The sequence below is a fragment of the Clytia hemisphaerica genome, unplaced genomic scaffold, assembly GCF_902728285.1.
Source record: "Clytia hemisphaerica strain Z4C2 unplaced genomic scaffold, Clytia hemisphaerica genome assembly, whole genome shotgun sequence".
Lineage (NCBI taxonomy): Eukaryota > Metazoa > Cnidaria > Hydrozoa > Leptothecata > Clytiidae > Clytia > Clytia hemisphaerica.
This window is the reverse complement of record NW_027104489.1, coordinates 1080606-1098610: the sequence shown is the minus strand read 5'-3', so window position 1 is coordinate 1098610 and position 18005 is coordinate 1080606. Positions and strand designations below refer to the sequence as shown.

The following is an 18005-nucleotide window of genomic DNA, read 5'->3' as shown; positions in this document are numbered from 1 at the left end:
TATGGATTTTGAATATAAATGCAATTCACACAAGCTTTGATATTGTGCATTAATTATATGTGGTTACATATAACTTACTACTTAGTCTTAGTTTTAATTTGACATTCTCTGTCATTCCATAACCCCCAAATTTAGATAAAAATTACATTGACTGCAAAAAAATGCAATGTGTACTTGAGTGGTAAAAAACCCTTCACTCTGCTGTTTTAACTGGTTTATGAGCTGTTGATGTGTTGTTTAGTGAAATTAAACTTACTAATCGATTGAAAAGAAAGTTATGGCTTCGAATAAACAGCAGATAGAAATCGAGGAACAGCAAAGCCTAGGAGCATGTGCTATCCCTGGGGACAGTACGCAATGTTCTATATGTATGGCACCGTTAAAAGAGGACTCTGTATCAAACAAATGCAAGCAATGTGTCAAGAAGATGAATTCAGTGCCAGCTGGGTTCCCATTTGAAACCGCTGGACCGGATCGGAAGGAGTTTGAGTGCGCTATCTGTTTGTGTATTATCAGGAACGCGACAGAATTACCTTGTGAACATCTAATGTGTAAGGAGTGCTTGGAACACTATGAGAAAGAACAGATCTCGCAAGCGGAAAGGTAATTGATTGTTGTTTTGAATAATAAATTGAATAAACCAGCTGAGCTGGAAGCTCCGGCTTAAGAGATTAAAAGATGTGAAAGATGAGCTCGTTGAGTTAGTTGTGTCAATCAAATCAAGAACTTGGAAATATTGACTTCTAAATGTTTATCTCATTTAGCTCCAATTTTGAACTTTTTAGTCGAGGATGAGTAGGTGGGGTTGGTTCTTTAGGCAAGAAAGTGCATGTGTAATCACTTAGAAGAGCTAAACTTCCAGCTGATTGTTTCTCATACTCGATTGTCCAGATAAAATTTCGGGGAGAAAAATAGCCTAAATTAGAGGCAACGGGCTTTTAGCTAAGCATTATTTTTTCTGTTGGGATAATACTTGGGGGAGAGTAGGATAAACCAAATAAAATGGTACAATAGTGTGTATGTAATAGTGGTATATTTGGAAAAAACGGGTTTGAAAAATCTTCAAATAGAAGGGTCGCCCCAGCCAATGAAATTACGACAAAGTCCAAAAAATATCATTTTCAGTTATAACACTGTGAAAATTTCTCCGATCTTGTTCAAATTTACACAGGAATTGTGTTTTAGTATCCTTTATTGAATTCTCATAGTGATATGTTTGTAAAATATCTGTGTCGGGTTTGAAAAATCAAAAGGAACGGTCGCCAGCCGCGATGAAATTACCGCCAACTGCTCCAACTTGGGACTATCTTACGCAACATGGGAGGGTCATTCCACCAACATTTCACCGAACCTCAAAAGTCATTAGATTTGAGTTTAATGAATCGCGTATTAAAAAATACACGATTTCTCTTTCGATTTTACAGTAAGTGAAAATATAGACCAGATATCAACAAGTCCCATGTTGCGTAAACTTGTCCCAAGTTGGAGCAGTTGACGGTACGATACAAAGTTAAAAAACAATCATTTTCAGCCATAATAATGTGAAAATTTCTCCGATCTTGTTCAAATTTACACAGGAATTGTGTTTTAGTATCCTTTACTGAATTCTCATAGTGATATGTTTGTAAAATATCTGTGTCGGGTTTGAAAAATCAAAAGGAACGGTCGCCAGCCGTGATGAAATTACGACACAAAGTCCAAAACGATCATTTTCAGCCATAATACTGTGAATTTTTTTCCAATCTTGTTCAAATTTACACAGGAATTGTGCTTTAGTATCCTTTATTGAATTCTCATAGTGATATGTTTGTAAAATATCTGTGTCGGGTTTGAAAAATCAAAAGGAACGGTCGCCCAGTCAAAAAATGATGAAAATAAAACCACAAAAACTGCTCAGATCGTTTTCAAATTTGCACTGTAATGTTGTAATTTTAGTATTCTCTTTCGAATTCCAATGGATGTGTGTTTGAAAGTTTCATTCCATTGTCAATTTACAGAGTTTTATGGTTTTGTGCGTCCATAATAAAACTAGAGAAGTTAGCCATATGCAAGATTTAAGCACTCGAGCAGCTGACGATTCATGGCCAAAATTTCTCCAAAGTCTTTCCACATTGTTATAGACCAGTATGCATCAAACTTCTCATAAATCATGTCCAAAACATCATGAATAATGATGAAAATGATCACTATCTTTCACTGAGATTTGCAGATAAGCCCACTTTCGGCAGCCAGCTTTTTCTAAATACTTTCGCAATATTATCGAAATCCAGATAATCCGTTTTTATTAAATCGGAATAGATCATCGGATTAGATAAACCAAAAAAAATGTCTTGACCTTCTTGACCGTCGTTGTCGGAAGAGAGAATTAAAGGCTCCTAGGCCGGAGCAATTAAAAAATGGCTTCATTATTTTAAAACACATTTTAAAATTGTCGTCGTAGTATTCCCGTAGAGTCTCGTGAACTCGAAGAACTCAAATTTCTCCTCAACTCGAACTCACCCCTTAACACAATGCCTAACAAACATTACTCCATATCTCGAAATTTCCTTAACCCGAACTCCAGTGCAGGTTCGAGTTATGGAGACTCCGATGTATTTTGGTTTTGATGAAAAGTACTGTAAACATTTTCCATCTTTTTTTTTTTAGGGATGGAAAGAACAAAGAGGCAGAATTTTTTTGTAGTGTTTGTATCACAAAATATGATGTTAATAGTGTAAGTTGACCATATACTATTAATGCCATTCCAAATAAAATTGCATGATAGCCCCTCTGTATACGCACAATAAGATAAGACGCACTAAGCTAGGTATGACTTGTCCGGCCTTATGCCTCTTCCCTTAGATTCCCTAGCCTCGACCAAAAAAACTCATTATAGTTCAAGAAACCTTTTGGACCTTTTTCCCAAAAAGGGGGAAATCCCAATCTTGAGACTTTTTATCAAACCCTTATTATATAGAGGCTTAGGAAGGTCATAAAACCGACCCTTACCTTAAACCTTAAGACTAAGTACCCCGGGTCTTTAGATTAACATAGCACTAAGCTTTCTGATTAATTGTGGAATAAGTGAAATACATTTTAAGCTTCTGTTGTTGTAACCTTTTCTGGTTTTCCTCTCTTTTCCAGAAAACTCCAGTCAAGTCTGTTGACCGCATGGCTCAAACAACTGTCTCAGTCAAATGTTTGCAAAAAGATTGTGATTGGATAGGTTGCATAAAGGATTACGTTGTACGAAATGACTATAACTCATCTTATTTATCATTAAAGTCTTTTTCATGACATAGAAAGGCGCTCCTTTTGACTATGCTGATAAAAGCAGAATAGTCAATAGGCCTTTTCATAAATTATTTTGAGTGAAACGAATGCCTCGTTTTGAAACAATCACCATCAAATGGATCAAATCCCTTGAGTCTTCAAGTGTTACTTTTATAAATAGAGTAAACTTCTTCTTATGAACTCCTCTGGGAATTCATTACCATAGCAATATTTTGAAAAAGATGTAAGCGTTTCTCGTGACGTAATTTATGAAAAGGTCTTAAAATTTGTGCTCGCGCAGCGCGGATTCTTTATAGTTTAGAAATGCTGCGTAAGCAAATGAAATAAGATGCGTTTCTTCACAACCACCTTTTTTTGCTAAGGACCAATGAAATAGAAAAAGATTCTTTCCAAGGCTCACTGTCCATAAATAAAAAGACCAGTTTATAAAAGTTCAATGTTTTTTTCTCCCTTTCAGGGTCACGAAAAGAAATGTCGCTTCATTGTGGTTCAGTGTCCATATTTTGATATTGGCTGCCTGACCAATGTAAGTTTACAATCAGCAGAGCTGCTGTAGTAATTGTAAAAAAAAGATTATTTGTGTCGCTAAAGAGAAGCAGGGTACGCCTAGAATCCTTAAAAAAAGAACCAGATTTTATCACATAAAGATGCATTTCTGGATTCGACTTTCTCAATTTGAATAAATTGAGCCCCGACATTCAATTTGAATAAATTGACCCCAAGATCTGTTCACGGTTCACAAGCTGACATCAAACCATAATTTGTGTACGGGCCTCAACTCTTTAATTATATCCTTTTTTGTTAAATGTAGATCTACCGTGGCAAATTGGAAGAGCATAATCTCAAGGAGAAGCCAAAACACGACTCGCTTCTCTTAAATACAGTCAGTTCACTCGTAAAAGAAAGGATTGTATTCCAGCAGAAAATTGACGACCAAGATATTCGTATTGGGAGGTTAGGACAGGAAAATGTGGATCTCAAGAAGAAGGTTCAAAAACAAGAAAGTGTCATCAAAGACAACGCCAGAAACATAGAAAGAATCGAAGAAGAAAAGTCCCATCTGAATAGATATATTTCCGAGCAGAAAAATACCATCCAGGACTTTGGCATAAATGTTGATATGATGAAAAAGGAGAATTTGGAAAAAACATCCGAGTTAAAAGCAATTGATATAGAGACCAAAAGAAACGGCAATACAATATCAAGTTTGAAGCAAGACCTACAGATACAAAAGAAGAAGTCATCATCTTTGGAAAAATTTGCTGAGCAGATGAGTCTTCTTCATAAAACTTTGAGTCAACCTCGTTCATGGTTTGGTAAGTATACCACAGCTCTAGTGGACGCTGTAGTGGATGCGAATTATGAAGATCATAACGGTGCCAGTGAATGGTTCAAATTTATCGATGATTGTTACAAGAGCGAAGATGAGTGTAGCTATCTCAAGATATTTAGGGAAGCATTGAACCGTTATGAGAATGTGATTTATCCAAAGAATTGGTCTTCGTTACTTAATCACACATGCCTTGTGTTGAATGTTGGAAAAGTTATAGATTACGTTGTTTTACTACCAGCTAATCCCATGCGAAAAATATCGATGACACTAGCCAAATCACAAGAAGAATTTAATACAATCACAAAGCAAGAGAAGTGGTGCAAATATTCTGAAATAATCGCATATTATAGAGATTGGGATAGACAGTGTCTTTATGTTATCACGTATCTACCGATCGCTCTAAAAACTATTTGGCTTCTCGATCAAAGTAAAAAAGATAAGAGAAGAGAATTACCCATCAATGGGGAGATCGTGAATCTCCAAAAGGGAAATTACATACAATCCAGAGTATTGATCCAATTTGAACGCGCTTAAACCCAATTTGAACTTCAATATAATTTTCAACGATAGAACACCCGTTTTATTCGATACAAAAACCGGATGGAATGGTCTTGTGGTCCTTTGCAGGAAGCTGAGGGACTTTTAGACCTTGTTCAGACGTTACGGTTCTGTTCCGTTCCAAACGAAACGGTTCCGGAACAAGTGTGAACGTCGAAATTCGAAACGTCAAAAAAGAAGACGTTAAAATAAAGCAAAACAGATCGAAACGGTTTCGCTCCACTTTTTTTCATCGGAACGGAACTGCTCCGGTTTTTTGCTCCGAAACGTTCCGAAACCAATATGGAGGAGCGGAACGGAACAGTAACGTGTGAACATGATCTTAGTGTTGTATTATTTGTCAGTTAACAGTACTATAGAAAATCTCACCTTGAACATAGAATATTCTCTTGAGTTGAATCGATTCATTCCACTGAAACCCTGACAAGGTGGACCGCCACATAATAAATCTACTTCTCCTTTGCGTGGAAGACGTTGTCCAGAATCATCCGTTTCACGACCCTTGAAAGAGAAGAAACAACATATAATAAGATGTACATAGACTTTTAAAAGGGGCGTTGAAGATATCGGGCATTCCAGGGAGAGTATACCTTAGAGGAAGAAATTTTCGCGGGTAGCAATTTTTGCGTAATTTAATTTCGCAGTTGAGAGCATTTTTTGTTTGAAATACAAATATTAAATTCCGCGAATATTTCTTCCCTTAAGGTAAACAAAGGGGTTAGATATTCGGGGCGGGTAAGTCAATAATATTTTGCAAAAATATTTTACTTTTCAGCTAAGAGGACAAATATTTTAGTCCAAATCACAGAAAGAGCCGAATAATAGAGATTCGAATTAGAGAGAAGTTGACTGTATTTTGTGGGTATTTTGTCAAAAACTGTCTATATCGACGCGGTCCAACAGTTTTATAGGAAATTACACGAAATCTCAAATCCCCCTATATATCTTCTTTCTGAAAAAGTCTAAAAGTTTCCAAGAGAAAATTTGACACCCGAAGATGTACTTCTCAAATTTAGACTCTTCGGATTGATATCTAAACTAAAGGTTTAGCTTTGTAAATTGTAACATCTTATTATTATCTTTAATCATATTGCACTTGATAAACTATTTTGTAAAATTATACTTAAATTTAAAATAGATATTAGTTCATTTTTGACTTGAAAATGATTGTCAGTATATGATAGTTTTCATTTTCATTATATTCTTAGAAATGCCTCAGCGGGGAAACAAAACGCAGGGAAATGTGAATAAATTGATGATAATGTCATAATTTCTTCCTTAACCTTAACTCTCAAGATGGCTTTCTCACGGAATATCTCCATTACATCTAAAGTCTGTCTCAAAAGTATGTGGACAAAAAGAAAGATGTTCTCGAGGTGAATTATAAAGATTGAAGATCTTTTTAAAGTCGAAAATTGAAGAATTTTTCTAGTGGTGCAAATGGCATGACATGACACTGCTGAAAATTCATTTATTTTTCAACATTTGAACCTCGCCAATTTCATTCAAATCTGTGTTCAGATCGTTTTTCGTTTCTTTCTTTAAACTGGTCTTAAAAAGACTGAAAAAGTGCTGACATCATGAGAGTTCTCCACATAATTTTTCAGATTTTCCGAACGTTTGAATCATTGAGTTTCAAGTCCGAAGGGCTAGAGACAAAACTTTAGGCAAGAGAAATTGAAGCCACTTATTTCCCAACCAAAACGCACATAGAACGCGCCGCAATCATGACGACGGATTGTATCTAGTGGTTCCTTTGTTTTTGAGGACTACATATTTTGAAATCTAGCGATAGATTTTAGTTTTATACCGGCGTTTGTGTAAAAACTACACGCGGGCGTTCTGGATAGAAAATAAGTGGTTTTATTTCCCGTCCAGGAGTCTCGCCTCTAGCCCTTTGGGCTCGAAACTCAATGGTTTGAAAAGCTGCTATTCTTATGCTATCAAAGGAAATTACCTCCATAATCATCTTTAATATATTATTACAATCAGCATTGAAAACCACAGCACCTGGGTTATTGAGACGATAGGCTTGTGCAGCAGATGGTTCAAACTCAACTGCCCAGCGACTGTCAGCAACACCAACTTGATGTAAACCTTCAGATAAGCCTGATGAAGAAGTAAATAGGTTAAAAAGAGGAAGGCTCTATGTTAAAAGTACTTTCAGGTGAAGTTAGGGTTAAACTTTCAGGCTTTTAGGTTTACTCTAGGAGTAGGAGTAAGAGTTTTACGCTCAAAACGAAGGGAAAGATTAAGTAACATTAGTAGATGCAAACGCACTAATAGACCTTTTCCAGAAGAAGTCCGTACCCCCTGTTGAGGATATCGGATATCCAGGGGGTTAACGATTTTTGTTCAAAAGTGGATATCCAGGGGGTTAAATATCTACAAGGGAGCGGATATCCAGAGGGTAAAGTGTCTTTTCAATTAAAAAATACGATCTTTATAAGAGAGGATATCCAGGGGGTTGAGCATATTTTTAAGAGTGAATATCCAGGGGGTTCGATACTTCGAAAAATCAATATCCTCAACAGTGGGGTAAAAACTTTTTCTGGAAAAGCCCAATAATAAACCATCAACTTTTAAAAGTTTCCTTTCATACTGTTAGTACTATGAAGGTCATTTATCAAATACAACTTGACATCAAGTGATCCTACTAACTAATAAGAAATCTGGTTAGTCGTAAGGAAAAGTGGGGACGGTCTTTAAGAAAACAAGTGATACTTTTATGGACCTACCTGGTTATGCATTTAACACATATATATATTTGATATCTACATAAGCGTGACCATTAAACAATCATTAAGAACACAAATAGTGACGATCTATTAAAATTAGTCGTTTGTTTCTTATAAAAAACACGTTTAGAAACCAAAATTTCATGACATTCATGCTCTTGAAATATTCTTTCATATTCAAGACTTCGAGAGCAAAAAAACATCTCATCAAAACATTCAGTAATTTTAAGAAGATTGATGTATGCTTATTAATAGTGATTCTTATAGATAAATATGCGTTTTTGAGCTGAAAAATTCTTTTTTTACAAAAATCTGCTTGAGCCATCTTTTTTACCTACTTTCATGCAAAAAGTCAGAAAATAACAAGTCCAAAAAACCCTTTTTTTAGCCGTTTTTTAGCTGAAATTTACCCCAATTTTTTTTCTTCAAAAATCGAGCTCCGTCACATTCGAGGGTTTATAGTTATGCATCTTTGTGCAAAAAATCATAAAGAATAAAAGAGCCGATCTCGAGAAAAGCTAATACCTAAGTAATTGATAGTGTGCTTATAAAAGAATATCGAATTTGGCCAGTTTTTCTATAAAAACAAGCCAAGCAACCAAAATTTCATGTCTAAACACATATATTCTTTAAAAGTAAGCCCTATGAGCAAAAAAAAACATCTATCTCATAAAAAATTGAGTAATTTGACTAAGAACATTGATGTATGCTTATTAATAGTGATTCTTATAGATAAACATGCGTTTTTTGAGCCAACTAAATTTTTTTGGAAAAATCTGCTTGAACCGTATTTTACCTATGATGGTACCTTACTTTCCTGCAAAAAATCCGAAAAAATTAATGATCCAATTTTTCACAAAGTCCAAAAAAACTCTTTTTTAGCCGTTTTTGGCCCAAATTTGCCCAAAATTTTTTTTGAAAATCGGGCTCCGTCATATTCGAGGGTTTAAAGTTATGCATCTTTGTTCAAAAAATCGTAAAGACTGAAAGAGTAAATCTCGAGAAAAGCTAATACCTAAGTAATTGATCATAAAAAAATATCGAATTTGACCAGTTATTCTATAAAAACACGCCAAGCAACCAAAATTTCATGTCTAAACACACATATTCTTAAAAAGAAGCCCTCATGAGCAAAAAAAACATCCGTCATATTCGAGGGTTTATAGCTATGCATTTTTGTGCAAAAAATCAGAAAAAACTAACGAGCCAATCATGAGGAAAGCTAATAACGAACAGACGAACGAACGGACAAAGGTTAATTTATAGGACCTCCACCGGGGTAGGTCCAAAAAAAGCTTTAAAGGTCAGAATACAATGATATTTTGATTTTAAGACTTGTGATTCTGAATCCACGTTTTTTAATAAGAACAAACTATATAAGAACATGTGGTTTCAATGGCCAAAAAATTAAGAACAAGTTAAGAACATTTTAAGGCTTTGCGAACTTTCTTAAGAAAATGGACAAAAAATACTCACAAAATGGTGAAAATAAGAACATGTTAAGAACATTTTTACAGTTAAAACTCAAAAAGTCAAGAACATCCGAAGGTTTCAAAAACTTTGTATGTTCTAATAAAAAAAACGTGTAAGAGACCTTAAAAGAGCAAATCAGTTAAAAATTCTACCTCCACATCCGGCGAAGATATCCAAAGTGCGTAATCGATCAACTTTTTGGTAGATGGGAAATTCAACATTGTATGTATTCTTTTGGAAGAGAGCTGATCCTTTCTTCGCTTTACCTTTCCCTTTGCCACGACTTGCCTAATAATAGTAACAGATGTAAATTATTGTAAGGAAGGTATTCCTTTTTTTCGTAGATGATGATATGAGCCCTCCCCAATGGGGAATGGGTCCTGCTCCTTACGAAAGTAGGAATTCCTCCTTTTTTTCAAGTCAGAACGCTTAGCGCTTTCCAGACACCGATGGTTCTGTGCACGCGAGACACAGATACCATGATGCATAGTGATGACACTCGAACTACACGGGAGAGCATATAGCACGTCGAAGGCGAAAGTGTGTTAATTTGTGAACCGTAGTACTACAGTGGGAATCGAACTCGGACCTCCCAGACCACTACGCCTCTTTTTTTGCAGATAGTTAAAAAAACACGAAAAGTTAATAGCTTGAAATTTACAAAAAGAAAGTGCTCAAAGTTGCTTTATTTCTTGAATTATCAACTTTGACTCTTAAAAACAATTCGCTTTGTGCCTTTACTCCTTGCCGCCAAATTTCAATCACCGTAGTGTGTATCCCCCACGTCGTAGTATTGATTTCGAATCTCATATTCAATTAGACTCATTGGAAGGATTGCGCTCCTTTGTAACAATAAGTGTATTTTCTCGTAAGTTATATACCTGTGTTAAGGTCGGTCTCCACTTGCGCGCGCTTCGATCGCACTTTTTCAAGCAATGCTTCTACGCCATTGGTCAAAAGAAAAATGAAGCAATTCCATTTGATCAATTCGATCTGAAGTAACGGTTGAAAAAAGTTGAAGCGTGTTCGACTTTTTTTTCGAGCGCGCGCTACATTTTTATGACGTAATCCAAGCAAAAAGGATTGAAGCCAAAAAGTGCAATTGCAGCACGCGCAAGTGGAGACCGGCCTTTAGGCCTCATGAGCGAGGGGGCTTCAGTGGTCGTAATAGCAGTCGGTTATCGACCCGAAAATTTTCAGATTTAAAGAGATACCCATTAATATTTGAGTGATCTATATTTAATCCTATACTTTTTGGTTAATGTTGGTCTAGTTAGCTTTGGGAACAATCATTTTCATTCTAGAATTTTCAAGTCATTTTCTCTGCTATGCAATGATCTATCTTTCCTTCGTTCAAAAGATTCATTATTAAAAATAAACCATGTCATCAAAATGAGACAGTTTTAAGCCAACCATGGTCGGCCTTCCGCATAAATTCAAAAAGCCCGAAGGGCTAGATGTCGTGCTTTAAGCCATCGCAGGCAAAAAAAAGTGAATATCGGAAAAATATTGTTGCAATTGTTTTTGAAAACCCACGAAGCTTTTGATTGATCAAGCGCTGAAATTCTATTGTAATGTCACGTGACTCAGGTAGGATTTCCTACTAACCACGGCACACTTTTCAGCAAAAGCTTTACAACTATGGCAATCTATGGCCTTCCAGTGACACTAAACACGAGCGATTCACTAAAATAACCGATCACAACGAAAATGGTTATTTCGACCACTGAGGCTTTAAGTTTTGGGTAGAACCAGACAAGATTGGTGAGGAGTTCTTGATAGTCCATGGATCTATGGAATATATGTTTCATACATACCTTGGCATAAGCGAGTTCAGATCGCGCTTTGTTTGGCGGAATGTCAAAGGATTCGCTGTCCGCATCGTACGACTATAAAAAGAAGGAGATTTGCAAATAGGTAGGGTAGCTTAAGTAAAAATCTTTTAATGACTAGTTCATATAGACAATTCAATACAGCGGGTGTCAGACGAGTCGAAAAAATGGCGGTGAGGTGTCAAGCGGTATAGTCTTTTTAAAAGTGATTCTTATTTTTCAGGTGGAAAAATAACGAGATTATATAAATCACAATCATTAAATAAAAGCGAAAAATTTTGTGAAAAAGCTGTTTAGGTAAAGGGTTTACTCGGGTAGAAAATAAAAAGTGATTACTATCTATTGATTTCAAGAAATTGAGACTTCAAAATTTACGAGCTATCCTATTTTCAAACTGAAAAACCTGCTAAGATACATACCTCATTAAAATAGAAGCGGTCAGGTCCGGCGTCCGTATATTCTGCAATATTGGCTTCTTCATCATCCGCATACAATACGAAACATTTGCCTTCCACGTTTTCATTGAATTCGATAGTGGCGTCTGAAATATAAGAAAGAAAATATTTTCGACACGTTTTTTTTATAAAAATATTCAAAATTTTTGAAGCCTTCGGTTTTCTTTAACTTTTGGAGTTTCAAGCGTAAAAATTGGTCTTAACTTTTTTCCATTTTGTAAGTATTTTTGTCTATTTTCCCAAGAAATTGGATGTTTTCGAGTCCACAAAACCTTAAAAAGTTCTTATACTTGTTCTTAACATTTTGGCTATCGAAGCCTTAATATGTTCTTATAAAAACGTGCATCTATCATGAAATGAAATATACTGTCGGAAACATGAATATTCAGTTGAGTCTCCAGAACTCGAACAAGTTTGCTTGTCCCTCCAAATTTTTTATAAAACCGTCACCATAACTCCAAATCTCAATAACTCGAACAAATTTCAGTTCCCCGTGCGAGTTCGAACTATAGAGACTCCAATGTATTACATCGAGTCATTATGATAAAGACACTTTAAAAATCAGTATCGTTTAAAGGGTATATTTTTGTAATATACAGCATTGCCGCTGTGCCCTTTTGAACGCCGTCTTGAAGTGTCCAGTCTCCAAAGCGCTTATCTGATATTCCGATGGCGTATTGGCGGCCGCCCACGCTAAAGCTCAGAAGGAGCGGGCCAATATACCATCGGAGACCTATAGTAGTCATCGTTTGATGACCCGCATCACAGTCGTGTCTAACTGTCCTTACACTTTTTGCCTGACTATCGGTTGCACCCGACTGAATTTAGCATGAAAATCTCTGCTGCCTGAGAAGTCCTGAGAAACATTCAAACCTTCGATTGTTGGCTGTTTTTGGTTTATTTTGGTGGATTTATTGAAACTTGACAGGTTCATTACTTTTTCAGTATTATATTTAGTACCTAGTGTAATTTCTTAGTAAGTGCACCAAGTTAAAAATGATTGACATTGATTATTATCTTTTGTTATTTATTTGTTTTTGGTGGTTGACTGGTTACATCAAAGAAAGCATATCAGGTATGTTTTATTTAGTTTTATCAATAATTTTTATGCTGGAATTTTAAACTGCTGCATTCCAATTTAGACCTTTAGAGCCTGGTCGACCGCCCTCCATGCAGAGCAGCGGACCGCCGAACCCCAACCGACATCAACAAACTTGTTGATCATGACCTGTGTGTTGTTTATTTGGAAAAGCCAGAATCCTCCTTCATCAATAACAAAGTTGGAGGGAGGTTCCCATATATTGTATCAATATCTTGGGGACAAAGCTTTTATTTTTTGCAATTTTGGTAAACAGGACCATCTTTGCCTGTTTCGCCTAACTTAACTCTATATTTAGAGGCTGACATGCATATTTCAGGTAGTGAAAGATCTAATGCAGGTGTAATTTTCATTTGGTGTGTTGAGGCAAGCTTAGTGATTCTGCAAATAGCAAAAAGTTCACATATTGCTGTATAAATTGGACTAGATTGAGGGATGAAATTTGGCTCATGGCCACTCTCTTCTAACTGTTTGGTTCGTGACATTGCTTTTTTACTTTTTTAGGCAGTGAAAGATCTTGAATAGGTGAAATTGTCATTCGATGTGAGGAGACAAACTTATTTATTTTAGTAGCAGCAAAGAATTTGCATTTTATTGCTATAAATTGAACTGTAATTGGGTTTGGGTTTAGAGCCACTTTCAATAAATTTTTAGTTCGCGTCCTGCTTTGTTTACATTTTTCAGTTCGGAGCACTATGTAGAAATCGCACGGGAAATTTTTTTTGCATGTACACTCTTAGTTCGGGGCACTAGTAACTTTTTACCGTCCCCAGACTCTTTCTAAATTTTACGAACGCGGTCAGGAGAAATTCCGTAACCCAAAGGTTCCAGATGTTAAAATATGCCCGACCTTTAGAGCAAAGCGTGTCGTAGCATATTTCCACATCTGGTACCTGCCAGATAACCAAAGCGCGTGACGTACCTTTGCATCTAAAATGAACCTAAAGCAATTAGCAATTTAATTTATGTTCAATCTCTGTCAGAAGGGGGCTAATATATATAAGAGGTATAATAAAGTCATATGCACTGAAGAAAATACAAACGAACGACTGACCATCTGTAATACACGGGTTGCAAAATTATATCTATGCAGTCAAAACATATTACTCGAAAAAGTTTGTGATTTCATTCCTATACAGCTGGTAACTTTATTAGTGTCAATAAATTCGAACCTATCAGAAATAAATGTCATGTAACAAGCACATTGTATGTAACAAGCACATTAAAATTTCTAGTAAAAGCTTTATTTGTCTTCGGACTTTTTATTTTGCAACCTGTGTATCTAAAAAACCCAATATACACTATATTATAGTATATTATAGTATGTGGAATAGTATCGACATTTAGGCTGAAGGTGGCCGATGGACCCAGTTATCACACAAAATGAAGGTTAGCTTTTAAAGATCTCTTCCCACAAAACTTACTGTAGAGTTAAGACCATTCCGGCTGTTCACAATATACCAAACTTTAGTGTCCGAAAGTGAATTTCTATTTCAGATATAAATATGTAATTACCTTATTACACAAATATTACTAGGCAATTAGTATATGTAATCACATGATAACGAGTGCAATTCGAATATAATTGCACGAGTGATTTTTTTGTTATTAATTTTCCGAGTCCGAAAGGACGAGGAAAATTTGAAACAAAAAAATCACGAGTGCAATTTTCGAATTGTACGAGTTATTATGTGATTACAAGCTAATCGCACAATGACTGTCACTACTTTTTCCCAGTTAGGAAAGTAAATTACAGAAATAACACTGAGATTTTAATCTTTTTCTCTTCTCTTTATGTCTTTCTTTTAGTGTTGTTTTTTGATTTTCTTTTTCACAAAATAAATTTCGAATGCAATTAAAACGTTCGATGCAAAAAAAATGTAAGAAAAAACATTAAAATCAATTTTGTGAACATTGGCGCGGCATTGGAGAGTGTGATTAACGATTAATTGCTCTCTACAGGATGCAATTAACGATTAATTGCTCTCTTCGAGGGCGTGCCAAATAAGAAAAAATAACCCATCGTGCGATTGAATATTTAACGGCCTTGAAATTTGCACCATCTTTTGATTAAGGGGTTTTTGTTAACACGAAATTTTTCAACTCGTGTTAATAAAATGACTAGTAATATTTGTGTAAGGTATTTGGAAAGATGATTAGAAAACCCTGTCATCACATGAACTTGAAAGTGCAGGAAGTGGACATCGACAAAATTTGAAATTTGAGACGAAACATGCAAGCTTGTTTAAGAAGGTAACTCTCATCAAGTTCTGTCAGAAAATTCCACAGTAGTACTAATATATTTATTATTAGAAAATTCTCAACAGCGGTCATATAAGCGGTAAGAACATTTTAATAAGACAATCTTCTTTATAAGAGAGTCCTCCTAATCCTTTCCCACTCCAAGCAGATTCCGAGATTTCGCGCATTGCACGCATTTATTCTCTACAGGCCATTGTTCTGTAAGAGAATCTCTCCAAGTTATTAATGCACAGCTTTGATCTTTATTGTATCCAGATTTGGAGTGAATATTGAATGAGTTTTTGAGCGCGGTGATTGGCTAAAGCAAAACAATTCATGATATTCATGACGTAATGTTTTCTACGGAAATACCCCGGTTGTAGCCAGTAGTGACAAATTTAAACTAGACAAAAGTCGTATAAAATTTGCCACTACTGGCAAAAACCGGGTTCTTTCCGAAGAAAACATTACGTCATGAATATCATGAATTGAAACAAAACAAAAGACAAATATAAACATTAGAATCAATCACTTGCACTTTCGTTTTTAGACATAACACTATTTTTACTGGACAATCAGGTTAGATCCATTGAGTTTCAAGCCCGAAGGGCTAGAGGCGAGACTCCTGGATGGGAAATGAAACCACATATTCCCCATCGAGAACGCTCTTGCGTAGTTTTCACACAAACGCCGGATTGGAACTAACATCTATCGCTAGATTTCAAAAAATGTAGCCATCCAAAACAAAGGCACCGCTAGATACAATCCGTCGTCATGATTAGGGCGCGTTCTATGCACGTTTTGGATGGGAAATAGGTGGCTTTAACTTCTCTTGCCTAAGAAGGGTTAAAGTTTCACCTCTAGCCCTTCGAACTTGGAACTCAATGGTTAGATCGTTCATTTAATACATCTATTTAAAGCAGAGAGTTGTGTGGGCAGAATGGATGATATATAACGATTATAGTTTCATCAGCTGGAAAAGGTACGTAAGGGAACTTTTAATAGTATACCATTATATTTTGTAATATGTTTCTCGAACTAAAACATAATCAATTCTATGTAAATAATAGGACAATAATTTATCCTCTCAAAAATGCCATGTTTGTTGTTGACAATAAAAAAAAAACAATAAAAAGGGGAATTTTCAAACCTACTTTCATTTTAAAAATTTTTGTCAATAAAGCAAGATTGAACGAATTAAGGTTATAGACTTTTCTTTGGTTTGGTTGATGTTTCTCTGTTGTCTAGGAATTATTTTGAACTTTCAGTTTTAATATTTATTCAGCCCTAATGAAGGGAGTAATGCTAACCTTTAAAAAAGGAGGGTCTTGGGACTAAATTGAGTGGAGTTTGGAGTCTCTTTTACTGGAACCTCCATAACTCGAATGTCTCTATAACTCGAACGTTACGTAAAGTTTTATGATCCCTTCAGTTAACAATGCCTTAAGCTTTACACTATAACTTAAAATTACCTTAAATCGAACAAATTTGTATTCCTCGTGCGTGTTCGAGCTATTGAGACTCAAGTGTAAAACTTATAGACAAGTTCAAAATTATCCCCGGATCAAGAAGGAATTCGAGATAATTTATGTTAATTTTGCATAATCTTTGAATAAAGGAGTAAAAGAAGAATGGGGACTAAAATGTCGCGAAAGATACCGTCCAAAACATACACCAATGACATAAGCCTTGAAGAATTAAAGGAGATTGTTGCAGAGGAATTTCATTTTTTGAAAGACTCAGATGGTGTATGGTTGGAATTACTTGATTCCTCCTACGATTATGATTTTTGTGATGAAGACGATACGAATAATGAGTTTTACAGGGGAGGAGAGAGATATTATCGACCGATTGGTTGGAAAAGATATGCATTGAAAGTGAACGGGAAATATGAAGACGATGACTGGCTTGGAGGTTTATCGCAATGGCCTGTCGCTTTTCACGGTACCGAGGATATAAATGCTTACCCGATTTCCTCTGGAGGTTTTCGTGCCTCAAAGGTTGGATATTACGGTGCTGGCGTTTACGTTTCACCCTTGATTGAATTTGCATCAGCTTACGCAAGACCGTTGGTTTCAACCAATGACTTAACAATGGTGATAGTATTGCAAGTCCGTGTTAAGCCAGGCTCTTATAAAAAAGATCATATTGTAGAAAAGGTTTGTCCGAAAAATTGGTGTGATCCACCGTGCATAAAACAGTTTAAATTTTTTAAAGGATCTGCTCTTGAATGGATTGTAAGTGATCCAAAGAATGTGAGACCATACTCTATCTGTGTTAAAGTTCTCAAACCTGGGGAGTTAACACGATATTCGAAGTTTGCAGATGATATATCAAGCCTGCATGCGTCTCCTAAATTATTTATAGGAAAGGATTGGGTAATTATTGAGGATCCATGAACTTTATCATAATTTTTTTGTAAAGTTTGTTTTCATTTGTATTTTTTCCCCGCAAATTCGCTTCTTAAAGGTTTTACTTTTACAGTGTTCCCGTTTCATATCAGACACATATTTCATATCAGGCCAGTGTCTTCCTATTGTTATATTATGCTTATATAAGCAAAAAAATGTTTTTTTCCCTGTCTGACCAATCTTGCTCCACATCTGTGTCAATCCAGTGTGAAAAAGCTTGTAAATTAAAATTGATGAGTATGCAAACGATATTCAAAAACAAAACCTTTAATATGTATACTACATAATTCAAATTAAATTCTTTAATTGTCCAGATGAGATCAATTCAAATTTGTAACTTAGATTTATCTTGATCGCATTATTTTTTTATTTCATAATAAATTTGGGGAGTTTCTAAACATCGACCAGAAATGGCGACCACGACCAGCGACCACGACCGACGACCAGATAAATTAAGGGTCATTAAGTATGACAGGGTCATTAAGTATGACAGGGTCATTAAGTATGATGTTTGTAAGCCTTGTTACACCAAATATTTTAATTATGCTGAATGAGATGCATTTAGTATGAGTAGATAGAACTTGTCAGTAGG

General features: G+C 35.6%; 2 protein-coding genes across 2 annotated transcripts in view; one reads left to right on the top strand and one right to left on the bottom strand.

The window, feature by feature from the left end:
• The window catches only part of LOC136821507 (DNA (cytosine-5)-methyltransferase PliMCI-like), a 62443-nt gene that overhangs the window by 15471 nt on the left and 28967 nt on the right, over nucleotides 1-18005 (bottom strand). The window contains exons 29-33 of the mRNA XM_067077738.1: nucleotides 11627-11748; nucleotides 11193-11264; nucleotides 9528-9663; nucleotides 7122-7273; nucleotides 5534-5665 (exon numbers count right to left, since the gene is read on the bottom strand). Coding sequence (XP_066933839.1) covers nucleotides 5534-5665; nucleotides 7122-7273; nucleotides 9528-9663; nucleotides 11193-11264; nucleotides 11627-11748 — 614 coding nt within the window. The remainder of the gene's footprint in view (nucleotides 1-5533; nucleotides 5666-7121; nucleotides 7274-9527; nucleotides 9664-11192; nucleotides 11265-11626; nucleotides 11749-18005) is intronic.
• On the top strand, nucleotides 196-5271 carry LOC136821508 (uncharacterized). The gene is made up of 5 exons (XM_067077739.1): nucleotides 196-603; nucleotides 2647-2713; nucleotides 3124-3225; nucleotides 3731-3799; nucleotides 4085-5271. The coding sequence occupies exons 1-5, from the start codon at nucleotides 278-280 to the stop codon at nucleotides 5138-5140; spliced, it is 1620 nt and encodes a 539-aa protein (XP_066933840.1). The 5' UTR covers nucleotides 196-277; the 3' UTR covers nucleotides 5141-5271.

Coding starts and splice junctions, on each gene's coding strand:
- LOC136821508 (XM_067077739.1), top strand. CDS start 278: ATGGCTTCGAATAAACAGCAGATAGAAATCGAGGAACAGCAAAGCCTA. Junction 604..2,646: donor CAGATCTCGCAAGCGGAAAG/GTAATTGATTGT, acceptor TTTTTTTTTTAG/GGATGGAAAGAACAAAGAGG. Junction 2,714..3,123: donor CAAAATATGATGTTAATAGT/GTAAGTTGACCA, acceptor TCTCTTTTCCAG/AAAACTCCAGTCAAGTCTGT.